The sequence below is a fragment of the Apus apus genome, chromosome 3 (genome assembly GCF_020740795.1).
Source record: "Apus apus isolate bApuApu2 chromosome 3, bApuApu2.pri.cur, whole genome shotgun sequence".
In the NCBI taxonomy this organism is placed as follows: Eukaryota; Metazoa; Chordata; class Aves; order Apodiformes; family Apodidae; genus Apus; species Apus apus.
Genome location: NC_067284.1, coordinates 21,181,551 through 21,203,597, shown reverse-complemented (window position 1 = coordinate 21,203,597; position 22,047 = coordinate 21,181,551). Strand labels below are relative to the sequence as shown.

The window sequence follows — 22,047 nt, the reverse complement described above, 5'->3', positions numbered from 1 at the left end:
TATTGATCCTCTTAACTAAAATAATCTCTTAAAAGAAAAAAAAACTTTGAAAAAAACAAACCTGACTTCTGTATCTAATCTCAAAGGTACAATCACAGATAGGAAGTCACTCATGTTAACTTTCCTTATGTGAGAGCATATAAAATAGATATCCTGAAAACAAAACAGTTAAAAAAATTGCATATTCTAATGCTTAAATTAAGTGAAACAGTTTACTCTAGAAGGAGCTTTTCCACAGACTTTTCCAGATATTTTGTCCTAATAAAAAAGAATATACAGTAGTCTGAGAATGTAAATAGATATTATATTAAAATTACTATATTAAAAAAAAATAATCAGGATATTACACTCTAGTTCAGAAATAAAGAGGATGTCAGACAATACACAATTTTAGAGTGATATAAAATTACTAGCTGGTATTTATTGTAATTCAGTGGCTTACAAGCTACTGATAGATACTAAGCCTAAAAGCATTGTTGTTCTCAGATTACATGCAACATCTTGAAGAAATATTACCTCAAATGGATATGGAGATATGTTGTATGTTATGAACATATGCTTATTAAAATAACCAAAACTTATTGATACAGTGAGTCAATAAACAAAAGAAATCATTACTTACTAGTGGCTAACATTTTCCTTTTAAGTAGGGAAAAAAGTACTTCAGATGTCATTTTTGACAAATACTATGACAACTTTCTAAGAGTCTATCCATTTTATTAAGATTACGGATAAGAATGGCAAGTTTGCCCTTCATCAAAACAAGTGAAAATAAAAATAGCTGCTAACTATATTGCCCTTCAAAGAAAACTGAATTTCTACCATGGTATAATTTTCCTCAGTACTTAATTTTTATTTCATCAAACAGCTTGTACCAGAAAAACCTCAACAGTACCTATGTCTGGTAGACCTTCCTTTGGAGAGAGTGTCAGGAAACAAGACTGTATATTGCTGGGATTACACATCAATAACCTATAAAATTAAATTTGGTTTCCCAAACTTGGCAAGAACTGAAGCAAAACCCAGATGTTTATCTTCCCCCCCCCCCCAGTGCATACAACCTCTCTAGAGAGGACACTTCAAATGATACAACTTTGGCATTGCACAAGCTTCCTATCATCCAGGTTTTTTCAAGTTTACCATCCTAAAATTACTTCAGTGCTTGCACTGCCAATGTAGTACCTGGAGTCCCATCTTAATATCTAATCTAGCCAGCTGCAAATACTGATTTACAAAACATAACACAAAGCAAATTAACGTTGTTACCAGTATAGGAGTAAAAGTGGGATAGAAAACTAGCTTAAAGCTTACAACGTTGTTTAACCTTTTCTAAGCCTTGCATCAAACAGCACTTAATAACTGGAATGAAAACACAACACACCTGTTTGCTGATTAAAAAAAACTAAACATAGTCAAAGAATAGATTTTTACTCTTCTAGTAAATGTCAGAATATTTACCAAAAGGAAGAGGAAAATTTTCAGAAGTGAAATAGGCTGTAAAGAGCCAAATTTTAGGACAGTCTTGGGAGACTTTTACTGAGGACTGCAGTCTCTTATTTCTTTGGCTGTTTGCACAGGTTATTTTTTCACTTTTTATTACCTTTTTCAAATCAGTTGAATATTCAATAAAGAACAGGCAGTGACAAATTATATCTTCTCTTTCCTACTCACATTAGTCTTGCAATCAGCTAACTTCTGCTGGTCCCTTACATTTACTTGGAATGTAAAGGTGGGCAAGTCACTTTCTAGAAGAATCTATCCCTATTATTTGAGAGCCAGCACCACTGTATTTCTCAGTGTAAGAACATCACAAAAAGATTGTTGACGAGAAATAAGAAAAAAATCATAGGAATGATTTAGTAAGATGACTTAGGAGGAACCAAAGTATCTAGTGTCTGATGTACATATTTCCTATTGCCCACAAAGAACAAGCCAGAGGACCTTCTGGGAATTAAAAACTGAATTAAAAGACAAGCCAAGACCACTAATACTAGTCTGTCAGATTGAATAAGTCAGAGTCAAATTCTAAGGGAGTAACTAATCACATTCCTGCATACTGGCACACACGTGTATTTATCAAAAATTGAATGGCTCCCCTAAAGACTAATTCTGAAATTTCTGTTTTAAAAGCTGACCATAGATGGAAAAAAATATTATTATTCTGGGCTTCAAAACTGACCAATTTACCTGAATAATGTTCTCCCCTCCCTTTCTCTTGCCCTTTCTTAAGAAGTAACAATCTGTACATCTGAAGGAAAATGTAAAACAACTTGTCCAAAAAAACAAGTTATAGTGAAGCCTTATTTTTCCAGACCTACTTCATTTTCTCACTTTGTACATGCAGAGTATAACAAAACCAAATAGCCATAAGCTACACTGTAGCTTTTCCAATAAATGCCCCTTAAAAACACAAACAAGAAAAGCTATGGAAATTCTGTTGTGAAGATTTGAAAGATATATTCCTTCAAATTCTTAAAGTGACCCATGTTTATGGACAAGAAAATGTAGTTTAGAAAAAGCACTTCTTACACAGAAAAGTTGAAACGCTACTATTCCTGTATTTGTTTTAAACTAAGAAATAATATTTTGCCTTGCTTTTTTATACGTCTTGTGACTACTTTGTAGTTTAAAAATTGAGAACACTCATTTTGTTATTCAAAAATACCCTCAAGGATTCTAGCACACTGTGTCTTCCTTCTGAGCTAGCAGCTTTCATAGAAAGTATAGCTGATTTTTTTTATTAACTTGTGGACTGCCACTCAAGATACATGTAGTAACATTTATGCTTGCAAAATGCCAGGAGTTTGGAACTCTGGAAAGAGTAAATAATGGATTCTCAATAATAACATAAATATGTTATGACCTGTTAATTTAATACAACCAAATAGAGAAATATTTTTTAATTGATGTTGTAACTTTTATGTTAGATTTATTGCTGGCTTTGTCAACAATCACTATAACCAGGCAAAGTCACTATTAGCATTATGTGTGCCATTTGTGTACATGCTCTCAAAAATACAGCTTAGAAAGAAAAAATAAGAAGGCTAAAAAAATAAAAGTTTTGAAGACAGTAGCAGTAAAAATATCAAAGGTAATGTGTATTTGAATCTCTTGTGTAGTATGCTTTAGTATTCTATATGGAATTTTGAATAAATAAGCAGCACATTACATCTTAAAACACTGTGAAATTTTAAATCTCGTTCCAGGTGTTGGATTTTATTTAGGCATGCAGGTTTTCGGTAATGTTGAATTAAACAGTCTCTGCATTGGCTTGAAAAAACTGAAACGATCTGTTACAGGCACATACCCAAATGTTCAGTCACTGCATCTTGTATAATGGGACATGAACGTGATTCCCAGTAGCTGTTTTTGTTTGGCTTCTGTCCGAAAACAACTTAAGTTAGAAAACAAAAATAAAACCCCAAATTAATATATACATAGGATAGAGGCATCCTGTGTCTTCTCATGTAATGAATTTTTAAAAGGTTTGCTTAAAACCCAGAATATAACAATTAGCAACAGCCATTCAGATATACACTTTACAATGGTTTTATTCTGAGACTGGGCAGCTGGGTCATTTGTGCTAGATTTGTGCTTTGCTTTCCAGTGTTGTTTTTTTTCCTGGTAGTTTTTAGTGCCTCATTTACAGACACTGTTGTCTGTTTTTTTCGTAGGCAATGCTAATTCTCTAGCAGATTGCACTTTACTGTTGAATTTTAGAACTTAAAAATGGTAAGGAGAGTGTGTAATTTTAACTAGATGCAGTATTACCATTGTAAATATCACTTAGTAAAATGCAACAAGACAGACCATGCATCTATTAAAAAAATGGCAGCCACATCTGGGATATGTTTCTTAATGCCTTGTTTTTCTTCATGCTTCACTTTTACAGCCTCTTATCATTTTAACTTTTTTTTTCTATATTGCTATTTAATTGATAAAATGCATCTAGATATTATAATAGTTGGATATAACATTTGAATATGAATGTAAATACTCACTTGAGTGACGGAATAATAGTTTTTCTCTTCTTTTGCCTAGAAGCACTAGGGGCCAGCGCCACAACAACTATTCCATCAGGCATATTATTGCACACATTAAGCATCTTTGGACACATCATTAGTTTGAAATACTCATTCCAAATCCTGTGACCTTGACCTTCCCGTAAATTTGCTATTATAGGACAAACCTCTCTAAAATGGATGTGTTGCTTCTTCACAGCTATATTTCTTCACTTTTTATGCAATACCATACAAAAGAGCAATGTATTCATCTGATCTAATCTAAATAAGTGAGCAGCAAGACCTACGTTAATCAAAACTTATTAGAATGTATGCAAACTATGAGCACCAAAGCTTCTTCTCAACAAGATTTCTAAACCAATTCAGAACTATAATTCACTTGTAGAACTACTTTAAATTATGTATTAACATTTTTATTATTACAGTTCTGCTTTTTGTTGGAAGTATAGGTATTAAGAGGATCAGTTAGCATATGCAGTTTATTAAATTAATAATTTACTTTATATTAACATGTGGCAAATAAAGACCACAATGCACTTTTTTTTTTTCCTTATAAGCTTATCCCATTGTATAAGTAAGGAATTTTACTACATATCCAGAAAGAAAGAAAAATCTGGGGCATGATACACATTTTTATTATATTTCTTTAGATAATACAATATTTTTCACAAAGACACAAGCATTTATCATTATAAAATGCAATAAATGGCTAGAAATTGTCTATAACATAATTATCTATTCTTATTGCTCTGAATGGGATTTTGATTAAATAAAGAAGTACAATGTAATGAAAAATTACACATATACATTCATACGTATATTTACAGGTAAACTAATAACACATGGAGTGGTATAGGAACATGTTAGTATGCCAGCTTTACCTAAGGATTCTCCTCCATAGAAACAACATTTCAGTGATCTTAAGAACAAAATTGAAACACCTGTGCTCCCTCTCCTTCCAGCATCAGTGAAAAGCTAGTTTTTCTTAAGGGAAAAATAGAGGAGAAAGTAAACATTATGCCACTGTATAAACCACAGATTGGCCCATAGCTTTGATACTGTGTGTACTCATTGGTAAAGACATAAGAGAAATCAGTAAGCCTTGAAAAAAGGCAACAAGGATGACCAGAAGTCTGGGATTGCTCCTGACAAAGGAAGGACTGTGAAAGCCAGAAGTCTTTAGCCTGCAAAAGGAAGGAGCACGGGGCAATATGGCAGTGGTCCATAAAATCAAGGTAGGATGGCTTGGAATCAGCTCTTCATTATCTTTTTCCCACACTAGAATTAGGGGACATGAAATAAATCTAGTAGAAGCAGTATTTTAAATAGGTAGGCGTTTTTTAGCTAAACAGGCTAGACTTGTGGGTCCACTTGCTGAATGGTATGGTCACAGAACAGCTGATGTCAGCAGTGACCTCTGGAGATTGCCTTGTTAAAGCTCCCTCCCCCTCAGAGAAGAAGTTTATATATAGGTTCAAGGGGAGACCCTGTTAAGTACTTAAGAGACTCACTAACTTCTACTGAACTAACCACAACATGCTCAGGAAAACCCCTGTTTGAGGGAGCATGTGCTAGTTAGTACTGGCAGACAAGCAATAACTTTTCCAATTCTTTCCTGGCAATCTGCTTATGGCCACCACTGGAAATAGCAAATAGGATTAGGTGTGTTTTTTTGCCTTGAACCAATACATCCATTTTTGTGTTTTCATGTAACCTAATACATACACACAATGCAAACCGTAAACTAATAATTTTTCACTAAACATTAAAAACTAAGCAGGTGGTTATGAAATCAAGCAAGTCATGCAGAATCTATTCAGTATCTACATATAAATGGAGGGGTATCTGTTTTCAGACAGAAGAGACATAAAAAGTAAGAAAGATAGTACTGAGCACATATTCACAGCACACACAAAAGTTTTATGACCTGCCTGTTCTAAGATACTCTGATTTTCCAGTGAATTGAAGTCAAACTTCCATATCATAAAATTATTTTCTTCCTACACTTATCTCAGTGAAACTTACATACCTAGCTCTGTGCAATGTGTACTCTGCAACTTTGGTCAAACCTTGAAAGCTGTCTATTAACAGCTAAATGAAATGAAGCTTTTCAGTTAACAACTTTCCAACAGAAACATGCCTTTTATGTTACATGGCACGCAAGACCTGCAACATGTATTTTACCATTAAGTCACTCCTCAGGTTGATGGGGGCACACAGCTGTGCAAATGCTCCATATGTTAAGCTGTCTGAAGCACAAGAGAAGCTTTTGATTACTGCCTGAAGGTACAGTCGACATGAACAGCTTCAAAGAATTCAGTTTCCTCAATGTACAGTACTGGTAAATGGCATTTCTGTTTAAAAGGCAGTTTCTTGTATATGGTGACATCACGTTCTGGTTTGTCACTTAGCTGACTAGGAAGTCATAGAGAAAATCATACTGCAGTACACATTCTTGGCAGCAACAGTCAGAAGCATTCCTATCACTTTCTATCATTTATGCTGGCCAACTTTCCATCCTATTTTTTTCAACGAGGATTTCTTCATCACAGCACTCTATACATTTGTCAACTTCAGATAGGTTTATCAAAATTTACTAAGGACAATATCTTACAGAGACATGCAAAGCCAAATAAAATAAAAATATGGCTGCACCCATCTTAAGTAGTTTTTCTTCAAGAGTGAACTACGTTGTTTGATTTGCAATCTGTAATAGCTTTCAATTCAGATACATAACTGTCACTTATCAAACCCTGAACAACTTTGTTCAAGATCATACTGATTAATTCCTTCTGCATATCACGACAGAATTAAATAGCTTTCTTGGATAGTTGGATAGTTGCCTATGTTATCCTACAAGACTCTGCTCCCCTAGGCTCCTCTCACAATGTACAAGCTTCACACTAGCAATGTATTGTTTACCTCATACATGCTTATAAACCTTTCTGCCTTTTTTTTTCTGATCTTACATGCAGTCTTTGTGACAGAGCTAGAGAGTAATAAGTTTTTCTGACTCCAAATTTCTACTCATGGAGTAACTCCACTCTTGAATTGTTTTCAGCCCTTTCCTGAATCCCTTCAGAGGGCCAAGCTAGTTATGAGTCCTGGTGCTCCAGCCGGACTCCTTACTCACACAGATAAAGCAAATTAAAATAGAAGAGGAAACAATATATTTCAAATTCTAAAGTTTGCTTCCTTACCAGCAGAATACAAGAACATTAATGTACTGATCTTAGTTTCTTTTTACCAGCTTTTCCAAAGCATAACAAGAATAAGATTGTAAGACAGCTTTGGTTTTTAATTACATGTTCTACCTGTGCTTCAAGAAGCTCTTGCCCCGTGTGCAAGAAAAGCATTAATTAAATATATAAAAGAATGTAATGTGAATGCTTTCAAGAGCAATTTTGCTTTACTGAGAGAAAGAAAAAGGAAGAACAGTTACCAGAAGAAAACAAAAGGTTTTTGTGAGTGCCAAATGGCACATGAAGAATCCCAAGAAAAAAAAAATTAAGTTGCTTTAATGTTTTGTGGATGTCCTTTCACTGACACTTAAATTCAATGTAATATTATACCTGCCATCAAAATACTTATCCTTATGAAAGTCAGGAGAGTAGTTAGGCTAAATTATACAGATTTCATATTTTTCCAGCACAATTTATACCACTTGAAGATGTCTGAAAGTGCTATATTTTACAGATTCCTACAAGATGTTCCAAGGACGCTTGCTGTTGTATAAAATGTCCAACTATGACTGCTTTTGACAACATTATGTACCACTTTAAATTAATATCTAAGCAATTATTAGGTTACAGTATTTTAAAAATGTGAGCAAATGCTTGGTTAAATATGAGACAAAGGATCTTCAACCTCTTCTCATGTGCATGAGAGATTATAAACAACAGCGTCCAGCCTTTCATAACTTATTGTTGCATTCGGTACAGTAAGTTCATTGTCACAAAGGAGTGGTAGATACCATAATAAATATTTAGAAATAATGGCACTTTATTTGGAGGAAATGTAACACAACATAACCCTATTTTAGAATTTTTTGTTAAGTAAAATCTTGTTACTTGGAAGAAAAACTTTGACATTCTGTTGCTTAAATATTCACTCTTACCTGCTCTTGGAATACAAAAAATCAAGGCCATCGAATTGTCTTTTAAGTTTAAACTAAACTCTGAAAGATGCTGCAAAAAAAAGCTTCAGTTCTGAACAAATAACAGTCAAATACAATCCAAAAAGTGGATTTAAAAAGCACCACTCTCCCTTTATGAACCGAACTACAAGATAAAACTTGTGACTATGCATTTCTAACACCAACGTTATCTTACTGCACTAAACGCACTCAGAAAAAAAGATACTCAAGAGTGGATTACCAAAGGCAGACATCAAGAATTACCCTGTTTTCCCAAACAAAAGCATTACAAAACCAAGCGTGCTATGATGTACTGAAAAATTAAAATGAAGCTGTAATATTCAACAACTTAATCTAAGGCATGGCTTGTCATAAATTGTTGACATTATATTCACCTAATGAAACTGAAAGCACTGCAGACAACCCTTCTGAATTTAGTCAGCAGGAAGTACCTGAAATTTTTATCTGAAAAAGGCTCAATGCAAGTCTGAGTGGGGAGAGGAATTTTTTAAATTACTATTATTATTTCTGCTTTTTTAAATACCAAGCCAAACATAGTCTGGGAACAAAAGATGCAAAAGTGAGGAAAAACAAACTGTAAATTAAAGACAATGAAAAAAAATCTGAGTATCTTATGTGGAACAGTTTATCTTTCTTAAAATACTTGGAAAATACTATGAAAAGGCTTCAGAATTTCTACTATGTACTCATTATAACAACCATATGGAAGTGGGTTGAATTGTCATCTGAAAGCCCCCCTGAGCCAAATTATACCTTTATTATTAATTTGTTTATTTATACGTTTGTTCTTGTGGCAGACAGTTCCTGTAATTAAGAAGACTAAACTACAAAGCAAGGTAAGTGGGCATCCTTTCAGATGGTAATCTCATTCTTGGAGCTCTGATTCAGTGGCAGCCTGCCCAGGACAGAACTGAGTTAAAACTCCCAGCACTCCTCTCATTTCCCATGTGTTGTTTTTATTTTATACCAAGGTTCTGAAGACAGAAAGAGTATTTCAGGCAAAGCACAATTCAAGGGCTATCCCAAGGGGTATTTTTCATAGTAATTTCGGGAAGAAGCCTGTTGGGGTGTTCGTGTGATTGATTCCCACATAATTCAATACAAATTGAACCATTCGCTACATTACTGTGGAAAATATCTCATACATCCTAGCTGAAGCTGGCAGTGCTGCCCACAGTTAAGGCTGCCTGACAACCATTACTGGACAGTTTTCATTACGTGCTACTTCTAGTTTCAGCAGCTACATTAATACAAAATCCCAAGTCAGATCCCCAAAACATGAATACAGGATTTTGTCTTTCCTGCTGCCTATCTATCCCACAGCGACTGTGTAACAGGCTTTAAGACTCCTGATTCATTTGGAGTTTGTGGTGCTTTGCTAGAGCAGAAGCTGTTTATCCCTTCCTTGTTTCGATTATTCTGGTTTTGCATCCTCCCTATCAGTCCTCCAGTCTGTGAGTTTTGTTCAGTCTGCTTAGTGCAAGTGGAAGGCATGGTAGAAAAGGAACGTTCACCATAATATTAACAATACAGAAGCAAACCAAACTTAGTGATCTCTTTATATTTCTTATTTCCACCTTGTACACGTTACTTTAAATGGAGCAGCTCATAAAGGGTAAGAGAGTTATGTCTGTCTTCTGAAGCACATCAACATGGAGGCAGTCAGCTGAAATAAAGTCCTTTCCCTAGCCCCCCTCAGAAGAAGGAATTAATATGAAGTATGACCCTTGATCGCAACTGTTTCACATATCAACTTAGCTCACTGTCATCTTACGTGACCGTGACGGAGGCACACAAAAACACACAGGACCTTATTAAGAATGAATATTTATTCCAAGCAACACTATTTAGCCCTCCAATAAATAAAAATTAATACCACAAATTCAGATGGCGGTTGGGAACATTAATGCACTACACCACAACTACTTCAGAATTCCTAAGCTTTTTTTACTAGTCTTAACATAGATTATTTTAACATGGATAATAGTAATAATAATCCCACATGCGTACACCCAGACAAAAAGGAAAGTCTCCCACTCATGTATCAGAATAACTTGCCCAAAAGAGACAAGGCTTACTTAAATATATATCTAGCAGAAATATATCACTCACCAACGATGAAGTCACTCAAACTCGAGAAGTTCCCCTAGGTGACCTCTCGACCTAAGGAAGTAGGCTTCCCGGTAGACATGCTACTCTAAGGAAAAACCCAACCAGCAGTCTACTAGTGAGCTCAGTTTTAATAGACTAAATCAGATCTGACCTGTCGTCATTCATTTGTTGTTCTGCCTTGGTCAGAACACCACATTGGCTTGGGACCCTGTTTGTTGACCAAAGGTCCCACCCTGGCAATCCCCAAATTGCCTTGCCAAAACCAGGTACCACTCTCTCTGCTCGCCTTTCTGCAGCCCCGTAGGGGGCAAATCATTCTCAGCTGCCACACAATTTGACCTAGCAAAGGTGGGCCCACCAGGAGTCCTTCTGTTAACTCCAAAGAGCTTAGCAGATGATATAATAACCTGCGGAACTGGGGAACATGAATGCTCTGGCATAATCACTCATTAAAACCTTTGTGACCTTGGCTAAAAATACTGATTTTAATTGTTTGCAATTTTCCTGGCTATGATTCCACAAACACCACTTCCTGATGGCTACTGCTGGGCTCAGAAGCAAGCACAAGGTAGTTAACCTCACAATGGTCGGGATAAGCTCCCAGGCAGAAGGAAGGAGAAATGTAAGTAATTTCATTGAATTTTGGAATATTTGTTAGCGAGAAGACGGGATGCTCTAGCACCCAAAGCTTGAAAAAAGTAGACTAGAATGAACATCAGCTAGGAATGAAGAAACAGGAGAAAGCACAGGATTGAATGTGCAGATTGGTGCAGATGGGGGCTATACAAATTATGAGACAACTGAGCCACAGAAATACTGACTACCTTTGTGTAGGTAGTAGGCCACTGCAGAAGTAAGCTAATGTGAATTAACTTAGCTTGTATTGATAGGTTTATGCTAAACCATAATATATTTGTGCTATCGTGGGACCAATACTATTTAATACCTTCACCAAAGACATAGTGGGAGTGAGTGCATCCTCAGCCAAGTTTGCCAAAGACTCTAAGCTGAGTGCTCCAGTTCACCTGCTTGAGGGAAGGGATGCTATCCAGAGACACACTTGCAGGTTTGAGGAGTGGGACCATGCAAATATCATTAAGTTCAACAAGGCCAAGTGCAACATCCTGCACCTGGTTCAGGGCAATCCTCAATATCAAAACAGGCTGGGGGATGAAGGGATTGAGAGCAGCTCTGCAGAAAAGGACTTCAGGGTACTGGTGGAGGAAACCCTAGAAAAGACCCAGCAATGTGCATTTGCAGCCCATAAGGCCAACCATAACCTGGGCTGTATCAAAAATAGCATATCCAGCAGATCAATGGAAGTGATCCTGCTCCTCTACTCTCATGAGACCTCACTTGCAATACTGTGTCCTGCTTTGGAGCCCCTAGTACAAGAAGGACAGGGAGCTGTTGGAGCAGATTTAGAGGATAGTCACAAATATGATCAGGGGGCTGGAACACCTTTCCTATGAAAAAAGGCTGAGAGAGCTGGGGTTGTTTAGCTTGGAGAAGGCTCTGGAGAGACCTCATAGCAGCCTTTCAGTACCTCAAAGTAGCTTAAAAGAAAGATGGAGAAAGACTTTTTTAACAGGGCCTGTTGGTGACAGGATGAGGAGCAATGTTTTTAAAGTGAAAGAAAGTAGATTTAAATTGGCTACAAGGAAGACTTTTTTTTTTTTTTTTGAGGGTGGTGAGACACTGGAACATGTTGCCCAGAGAAGCTGTGGATGCCCCATCACTGGAAGTTCAAGGTCTGGTTGGATAGGGCTTTGAGCAACCTAATCCAGGGAAAGAGGTCCCTGCTCTGTGGCAGGAGGGCTGGACTAGATAATCTTCAAGGTTCCTTCCAAACTCAAAATATTCTGTGATCTCATGATCATAGTTATTGTATCTCAGTTGACACGTGGAGATTTTTATCTGTTAATGTGTTTGTGTGTCTCAAGAGTCATTGTAACTTAAATGTAGTTATAGGATAGAAACTAATCACAGATTATGATTCTGGAAAACAATGCCAGCAATCAGTGCAAGTATTTGCTGTAACTCTTGGCTCTTCATAGGCCATTTGCCTTGTTATTTCTGTTGAATACTAGTGAAATTCCATAGAAAGAAACAAAGGAGCAACACGTGTAAACTAAGCCACAGACTGGAAGTAATACAATTATTTCTTAATATTCTTCATTTCCTGAGAAATGAAATTAGTTTCATTTGTTGTAGTACCTCATAAAGCAAGAAATTGTTTCACACAACTAAGAATGATCATTCTTGTCTTAACATTAGCAGGTTTTTTTTAAATAGAACTGTTACCCTCAAGCTTTAATTTTGGCCATCAATCAAAATCCAGGTTTTGAACTCATGACTGTAAAGAGGAAAATATATATGCTTCATTTTCAAGCATATTTACAAAATATTTTGTTAGTCTTTAATATTTCCACTAGTGTAGCAATTGAATAGGGACTCAGTAATTGTGATTTGATTTATTAGATGTAGTAGAGAGCAATGTACACAATATATAGAATAGTTTAATTTTAAAGGAGTTTCACTGTATTACAAGTATATAAGCTATAAAATTACATATATTTAGTCAGAAGCCTTAGACAGCTGAAGAATGATGATGATGGATCACACAATTTTTTTTTTATATATGTCTGTGCCCACATATTATACAAAATACCTGTCATCTAAGTTTGTTGCAAATTAAATTTCTTTTTGAGTATAAAACACAGGAGTACATACATATCCATAAACATAATGATTTAAATTTGTTTAGGATTGGTTTCTGTTAGAAGTTTCCATATTTAATTCTGAAAAGCACTAGAAGAATTTTGAGCACTAGATTGAACGTCAAATCCATTTGAGTTCACATACCACACAGTAACAACACCATCTTGAAATCTTAGCAAGTCAATGTGTATTAACTGAAGTAGTTACATGGCAGTATTCATACTAACCTGCAATAAAAAGTTCTTCCAGGTCCATCAACACACACGCCTCCATTGTAACAAAGAACTGAGTTCGGTGTGGACTCACTGCAAGCATCAATATCAACTTCACAAAACCTGCCGGTGTATCCACTAAAGCAACTACAAACAAATGCATTGACTGCATCTTGACAAGAACCTCCATTAAGGCAGGGAGCAGATTCACATTCCTGAGAAGAGAAATAATAATACATTGACTACACAGCTTTAAAACATATTCATATAACGGCAAGTGCAAGAGACTGAACCTGGAGATTAGAAAAAGCCTTGGACTTCTTTTAGTTGTCTGATAAGCAAAAGTCTCTAATTTGGGGCAATTTTAGTTTCTAGAGAAAGCCTTTGATTCCAATGCATACTCACACTTGAAACTATGCTTGTTCCTACCAATTAATCTTGGAGCAATGCAAATATATTTTTATATAAGCAATCTTACAGCTATGTAAGTATGTGCTTCCCACTCATGATTCCCTTATCAAATTTCTAAAGCACGTTCTCGAGCCACAGTTTATAAAACTATTCCTTCTAAGGTTTTATAAAAGGGCCTATCGCAGTGAAAAAAAGCCACTTTAGTAAGACAGTTCTGGACAGAATAAGAATTACTTGTATTAGTCTATGCATGCAAGTCTCCTATCAAATATTCCAGATAAATGCTTTCTTATTATCGATTAATGAGTAATATTGCAAATAGAAACATGTAGAAATGTTTGTGTTCACATAGTAGCAATTCCCTCTGATAAAGCTAATGTGAAATCAAATTCAAACCATACAAAGTAGCACCTAATTAAAGTTTCTCTAGAATTACAGCAGAATTTAGTTAGCTCAATTGCCAGTGCAAAAATGTGTTTATGCCCTTGAGCACAGAAACCTAGTTTTTGCCTATATCCCAGAGGAGTTTTATTTTGCTGCTGCCACTCAAATAGTCTAGCTCAATCCACTATTTTAAATTTATTCTCACACTGCTGTAACTTTAGAAGATTTAGTTCTTTAAGGATATCTAAGGGCATTCAGATTTCCTGCAGGTAGTACTGTTGCTTTGACAGAATGCAAATTCAGATATCCATGGGGAATTATGAGAAAACAACTTATTTTCTACAAGCTCTCTAGCTGGGTGTCTACAGGATGATTTATTAGTGAGCATTACATAAACTAATTGAATTCTGCATCCCACAGGAAGATGGGGATAGCTCTACAGACTGCCAAAAATCCTGCATCTAGACTCTAGTAGTCTTTTGCTACATTAATTACATTTGCTTTTGGCAAAATAAGTCTTGTTTTGTATATATAAAAAAAATTCAATTCACAGTTCAACTTTCCGGCCTTTTTTCCATTCCAGTAACTTCTTTTGTCTAGTCTTCTTGATTTGTATTCACTTGTATCCCTCTCTGCTACTTCTGTTTTTACAGCTTTGCTCATTAGCAGAATAAATTAAAAAGAAACTAATGGATCAAAATAAATTAATGGATCAAATTTTTACCCAATTATAATTCAAATGTTAAAATTCAAAAACTATCCAGATCATCAAAGGAAATAAGGATAAGTTCAGACAAATGTTCACAGCTTTGGCTCAATTTGCCATCACAGTCATACCAAGTTGTAAACTTAATGTATAAACCTTTTCATTTTCTTCTATGGAATGTGTTGTTCTTGTAAAATCTTACAGAACTGCTTATGGTAACACAAAAAACATCCAGTTTGTAAGAGAGATTACACCTATTACCCTCTAGTATACTTTGATGTGCTGCACTTAACAGTTCATCATTAAACTTGTAAAAAAACAAAGTACACTGTTACCCAAGAAATTCTAGCCTGCGTCATTCTTAACTCAGGCAAGAAAACTATTTCAGTGAACAGATACACAACTATGTTCCAAATGCCACAAATAACTTTATCCCAGAGTAGGTGAGCTATCACACTACCACCAAATGCTGTTAATTCCTAGTCTAAAAGAACAAAGGCATTAGATGGCAAACTGAAGTTGCAACATGGCTACCGCCAAGTCCTGCCTATATTAGATCCTACCAAGGACTGACTTTACAGCCTGGCATTAGGGAACAGCTGGTCCTACAGAAAATCCCCAGCTATACTGGTTCCATGAAGACAAGCTCACCTAATCAACAATGCTCTATCAGTTTTGTCTTCAATTTTAGAATAGGAGACTGAATCTTAACTACAGCCCCTAACCAGACAGTTCCAAAATGAGAGCAACACTGCAGGGACTCACACTTCTAGACACATTCCCTATCCTCTCCAGTACAGTATGGGAAAAATACTTCCTTGGGGATCTCAGGTGCCCAATTCCCAAACTACTAAGGCGTCCTTATATCCTTTAAACTTTTCTTGCCTAGAAGTGATCAAATCCTGCCAAAGGAAAATTTACTTTTAATAACTAAGAAACCTGAAAATTACCAAACTAATATTTATAAAGATGGATCATTTTTGTTGTTCCAAAACACAAAGTTGTTCATAAACAGAAGTGTCATAATTGCTCACTTATTTATACTGAAGTTTGTACCTTCTTATTTTCAAAGTCTTTTAAACCTTTACTAAATCTGAAATGCTGGTTTTACCTAGAATTTTAAAATGCATAATTTTTAAGCTCCAAAGACAAAGTCCTGACCTTACAGTAATCCTTCCAGAATTTTACAAATAACCTGTTTCAGTAAAATAAACAAGTATTGCTGCCACTGCTGCAGTCAGTGAGAGCAGCACAGGCTTGGTCCCTTGGAAAATTTACAGTACTTAGTTGGCAGATACAGAGAATAAATACCAAGTTTAAATGGTGGCAAATAACTCAAGCTAATAGACTAAATGCTGTTCAGCTGCAGATAAATATGGGTGACTGCAATTTTTTTGCCATTAGAATCAAAAGTTTGCTGGTAGCAGAAAAGAAACTTATTTTGCAGTACTTCAATGATCATGAGGCCAGGTTCTCTGTTTCATTTTTCTCTTTCCTCTCCTCAGTCCCATTTCTGGGAGAAAGGAAGTATACAGTGTTTAGAGCAAAAGAAGAGTTCTCTTACCATTATTATGCACTCATACTATTCCTAAAGTTGGCACCTTTATGGCAACTAAAAATCTGTATATTATGTTAAGAGAACAGAAATGTACACTCCAATCTTTATCAGCAATACAGGCCTGAAGCCCAAAAGTAATTTCACTTTTATTTCCTAGTGAAATCAAAGGGGAATAAACTTCTTCAGGAATGGCCAGTGGTTTCAGATTATCAATGTTTCAGGCACCATTCTGGCATAATGTTATTAATTCTGGTATAAATTGGAAACTATTATGGAGGGGAGAACTACCTGAAATGAGGTCATGGGAAGATCTTAATCAGAATTGACACTTGGAAACTTTTAAAATCCAGCTAGATACATAAAAAAGTAACAACAGGATACATTGAAAAGAAATCTGTATTTAAGAAGAATGCAGTTCTTTTCTGTAAAAGCCCTTTTGATAAGGCTCTTTGGAAAGTAATTTCAAGATATTTCTTTTACCTTGAACTACTAATGCTTATGGAGGCAGGAGCAGAAATTTGTCCTTTGTAAGCATGACATCACTTCTGTTCTAAATAGTCTTGTGCAGCAATAGTGATAAAAAATAACCATGATGCCTAGCCTTAAGATTTCAAATGCCACAGTGGATACTAGTGTATTAAAAAAAATTAGGCAGAAATCAGTATTGCTTTTTGACAGACAGGGTATTTGCACAGTGATTGAATGCATTAGCAACATAAAAGCATCTTGTACGTACAACTATATAATTTTATTACTGTCATATGACAAAAAAACACATGAAAAAGTTCTAAGGGAAGGTGAGAAAATAACTTTGAATGTACCAGGATAAGGAACAGTTAATGCAGTTAGAGGTTCCTGAAGAGAACTGCCTATGTACCTATGTGCAGTGTCTCTAACTCCCAAATGCAATCTATGTGTGTAAGCAAGTATTTCATTGTTCTACAACATTTATTCTTATAATGACTTAGTGTAATTTCTACCACCAATTTGCTAGCAGTGAATGACTGACTAAAAAAAAAAAAAAACACAAAAAAACCCAACCAACCAAACACAAAAAAACCCACAAAAAAAGAACAAAATATCAAGATGAAATTCTCCCCAAAAATCAGAAAATTACTTGGGAGTCCTCAGCAAAAGCACTCCATTTAGAAAGCAAAGAAAGTGCTGAGATGTCCACATACCACCAAGCAGTCATAACACTGAAAGGCTGAGAGACATTAAGGGTGAGGACAGCTTTTGTCTTTGAATTTTTTGTATGATTCCTCAGGACTGTGTAGAGCACTCTTTTTTATAACTCTCTCAGATTTCTTTATTCCTTTCAAGCAACATTTTCACTCCTAGTCTCCTCTGAGAACACAGAAAACCTCATCTTTTCACTGGGGCCTCTTTGGCTCACTCAGGGTATTAATAAGAGGCACAAGGCTTTCCTGCTGTTGCAGCAGTGTGTGTGTGTGAGCTTCCCCAGACTCACAATTAGCCTGCCCTCACAGGCTTTCATACTCTTTCCCAAGGAGTAAACACACTCTTTCAGGCATTGCAGACTGCTACCTTGAAGAAAATAAATGTGGCAAGGTTTTGTGTAAAGGGGGGTCTGCAGGGCAGCCTCTATGAGTAAAGGCAGGGGCTGCCATGTGCCAGACCCAGACGGTTCCAGTCCACTCCAGCAGACCCACCAGGCACAGCTGAGCCCAATAGCCTTGGATGGTGGTGCCTCTGGGAAAACGTATTTTAAGAAATACCAAACATTATGCAGCAAAGCATCAGAGAGAGGAGCGATCAGGAAAAACAGTCCTGCAGACACAAAGGTCAGACAAGAAAGAGGGGGAGGTGGTGCTCCAGGCAATTTCAACCAGAGATTCTTCTGAAGGCCCTGAAGAAGACCATTGTGAAGCAAGTTGGCCTCCTCCAGCCCACAGAGGAGGTCAAGGTCCTGCACCTGGATCGGAGCAATCCCCAGTATCAAAACAGGCTGGGTGATGAAGGGATTGAGAGCAGCCCTGCAGAAAAGGACTTGGGGGTACTGGTGGAGGAAAAGCTGGAAAAAAGCCTGCAATGTGCACTCACAGGCTAGAAGGCCAACTGTAACCTGGGCTGCATCAAAAACAGTGTAGTCAGCAGGTCAAGGAAGATGATTGTACTCCTCCACTCTGCTCTCATGAGACCCTGCCTAAAGTACTGTGTCCAATTCTGGAGCCTTCAACATAAGAAGGACATGGAGCTCTTGGAGCAAGTCCAGAGGAGGGCCATGAAGATGACCAAAGGGCTGGAGTACCTCCTCCATGAAGATAGGCTGAGAGAGTTGGGGTTGTTTAGCTTGGAGAAGAAAAAGCTCCAGGGAGACCTTATAGTGGCCTTCCAGTACCTGAAGGGAGCCTACAGGAAAGCTGAGGGGGAACTTTTATAAGGGCTTGTAGTGATGATACAAGGGCAAATTGTTTCAAACTGGAAGAAGGTAGATTCAGACTAAATATTAGGAAGAAATTATTTTATGTGAGGGTGGTAAGAAACTGGAACATGTTGCCCAGAGAAGTTGTGGATGCCTCATCCCTGGAAGTGCATGCCTCAAGGCCAGGTTGGATAGGGCTTTGAGAAACCTGGTCTAGTAGGAAGTGCCCCTTGCCTATAGCAGGGGAGCTGGAACTAGGTGATCTTTAAGGTACCTTCCAACCCAAACCATTCTGTGATTCTATTATTATGATTTTAAGTAAAGACTGGATGTATGTCTAAGACCTATGCTTTAGGCAAACAGAAGTTAAATACAAGTATTAATTTCCATGGGTCTCTAAATGGCAAGAATAAACAGACTTTTGACAGGAGAACTGAACAGTGGGTTTCTGGCTTTATTTTTACTGTTATTGTAATGGTACATGTAAGTCCTCATTGATTTTCTTAGCATAGGAAGATGATTTAAAAGGCAAAAAAGGGAAAGAACATTAGATTTCTAGTTATGCAGCTCAAGGGTTGCGTTTGTTACTAAGCCTTAGTTCAAAGAATGCAAAACAAGATCCACTGCATTCACTAGAGCACAATAATTTATTTGTTTTTCTCTGAACGTCATGCTGTAGTAAATCTTGTTTGTACTAGGAAGGGGATGACTGTGTCTTAAGAGAGCCCACCTGGCATGGCACAGTCCACTGGTTCTGCTGACAGGGAATTGTTCTGAAATCTGGACTCCAGTAACTGACCTAGAAAGGCACAGCACTTTGCTCAAGGCACACTGCTCCCTTATCCAAATCTCTAGGTCCATACTGACATCTGTACTTAGAAGTGAGGTCAACCTGCCTAAGAAATTTCAGCTTTCTACACATCACACTTTGTCATCTCCATAGTCACAATCCATTGAAATTACTAAGGACATATTATAGCAAAATAATAAAATCAGTGAAAATCCATGATACTTCCAAATAATGTGTCAGTTAAACTGTTTCTTAAAGCAAAATCAATAAATACATTTTAGAAGTTAGGATTTTTATTTTTTTTTTTACTGTTCATACAGAAAGGACTATTTTTCAGTAGGCCTCCTTGAAAACTCTGGTTAGAAATTTAAAAAAAATTTCTAACAAGTCTTAAAAATCTATTTCTATAGAAGAGATTCAAGATGATGACAGACATGAAGCTTTGTTTTATATAAAAAAAGGTAATTATAAGACAGACTAATTCTGAACATAAATAATTCATGCAAATCCATTACAAGGGAAAAAAATCTCTTGGACATATACATAAGCTATCTACAAATCTGTCTTTTGACATACTTATATGTATGTGGTGCATTATATACTCTAATTTCCTGTGTATACTTGCCCTAAGTACTATTTGCTGTTTGATTCCTTTGTAAACAGCTGTAAGGAAATACTTGAAGCAGCAGAAAAAGGTCTTAAACATCAAATCAGGGAGTGGAAGCAAGCATTCTATTATTTGTGAGAAAACTCGATTCCAGGTAGAAGTCACTGAGTTGTAGTAGGTAGGACCAGACAGAGCTTTAAAACTTGAATTTGATGGAGTTGAAAAGAAAGAGGTGAGAAAGATAGAATTCAAAGACACATACTGCACCAGAAAACAAATATGCTTTCAAGAGTCATAGTTCCACTCATGTAATGATAGGACTGAGAGTAAAATCATTCATTCTTGGGTCAAAAGTGGAGATTTTTGTTATAAACAAGAGCGATGTGGTTAAGCATCTGGATTAGAATTTTAAAAAAGCAGGCAGAAAGGAAATAAATGCTATAAATAAATGCTTTATAAACTAATTCATGTGTTAAAGCAAGGTTTGGTATGTACAGCATATGGTATGAATATGATTTTAAGGCAACTTGAATATAAATTTCAAAAAATGTCTAAATTTACAATATTACTTTGTTGGGAAATTACAATTCAACATTTTAACATGATTTCATAGTTAGTGAAAACAGACATGGTTCAGTGCACTAGTGGGAAACTACAAGCATTTCAATTCCTTTCAAAGACATTTTACTACCTTTTAATTTATTTAATTTATCAAAAGTGCAATCATCTGATGTAGTTACGACTGCTATTAAGAGACCAAAAGGCTCAGGTTTCCTTTATTACGTTTAAAATAGCACTTAGTTTAAACTGTGTGTTTTGCTAAGTTATGGACTTTTCCATTCTCATGAGAGTCTGAAATGCACTCTCACTTTGGAATAAATATCTACAGTATTGATGCTGTGTAAAAGCCTGAGATTTGCATAAAGGATTTAGATGAATGCTCCAGGTGCATATTCCTATTTCATGTTTAACAAAATTATAAACAAAGTGTTTTAGTTATAACTAGTAAAATTACTCCTCTATTTTTTCTGTAATTTTTTGTTAATTAATCTGTAATATTTTGTTAACGTTAACACATACGTTGAATTATTAACTTCCCAAAACTTTTTTAATTCGGTGGGTTAAGTATACATGCAATATTTTGTATTTAAGTATACATGCAAATATTTCGGGAAAATTTCTCTATTTTGGAATGCTGGTTTTATCCAACCTAATTAAATTCAAAGTGTGTTCTAAATTATCAAGATATTTTCTTTGAAATTTTGGATTATGGACACAAGGAGAAAAATAATAAAAACAAACCTATTTTTAGACAACAATACAGAGCAGCTACATACTGGATCTGACCAGTGCTCCATCTGGTCATCACAGTCATTGGAATCTAGACTCACTGATGAAATGCAGATGTCCATTTCAAAATTGGACTGTGCAGATCTCACTGAATATTCATCACATTTTAATTTACTACAATAAATGCACAGACAACTAGCTTTCACAAAGACATCTCAAGTTAGCCAAGCTGAATCCTACTGTTCTTCCCAATCAAATCACAAATAATTACATGGCTGCCAATTCTTATGTATTTTGTGCAATTTGGTAAGTTCTGGTGAATAATTGCTTATTTGCTTGGTCTAGCTGAATATTGTTCTCTGACTTCACAGGTGCATCTGCTGTGGTGCTTTTGTGTAGAAAATCAGTTGGACTTCCTGATTCCCCCCTTGTTTCTGTCTTTTATGAAAACAGAGAGAAAAGATCAGTAAAGCCAGGCAAAATAAAATAATTCTAGGCTGCAGTCTCATCACAGCTTTCTATCAGATAAAAGCAGAAGAACCAACAAGCTGAATATCCTCCTGTGTAAAGATTCAAAATGCTTTTTCCTCCCTTTTTGACAGCAGGAGACAGCCTTAACTGAGCATGAAGAAGCTCAACTGCCAATGACTTCTCATCAGTTGCAGCAAAAAAAAGCCAAAATAAACATTACT

At 36.1% G+C, this 22,047-nt stretch overlaps 1 protein-coding gene across 1 annotated transcript in view; it reads right to left on the bottom strand.

The window, feature by feature from the left end:
• EYS (eyes shut homolog) overlaps positions 1 to 22,047 on the bottom strand; it is a 686,220-nt gene that overhangs the window by 410,128 nt on the left and 254,045 nt on the right. Inside the window, exon 20 of the mRNA XM_051613735.1 lies at positions 13,239 to 13,438. Within this exon, the coding sequence (XP_051469695.1) occupies positions 13,239 to 13,438 (200 nt within the window). The remainder of the gene's footprint in view (positions 1 to 13,238; positions 13,439 to 22,047) is intronic.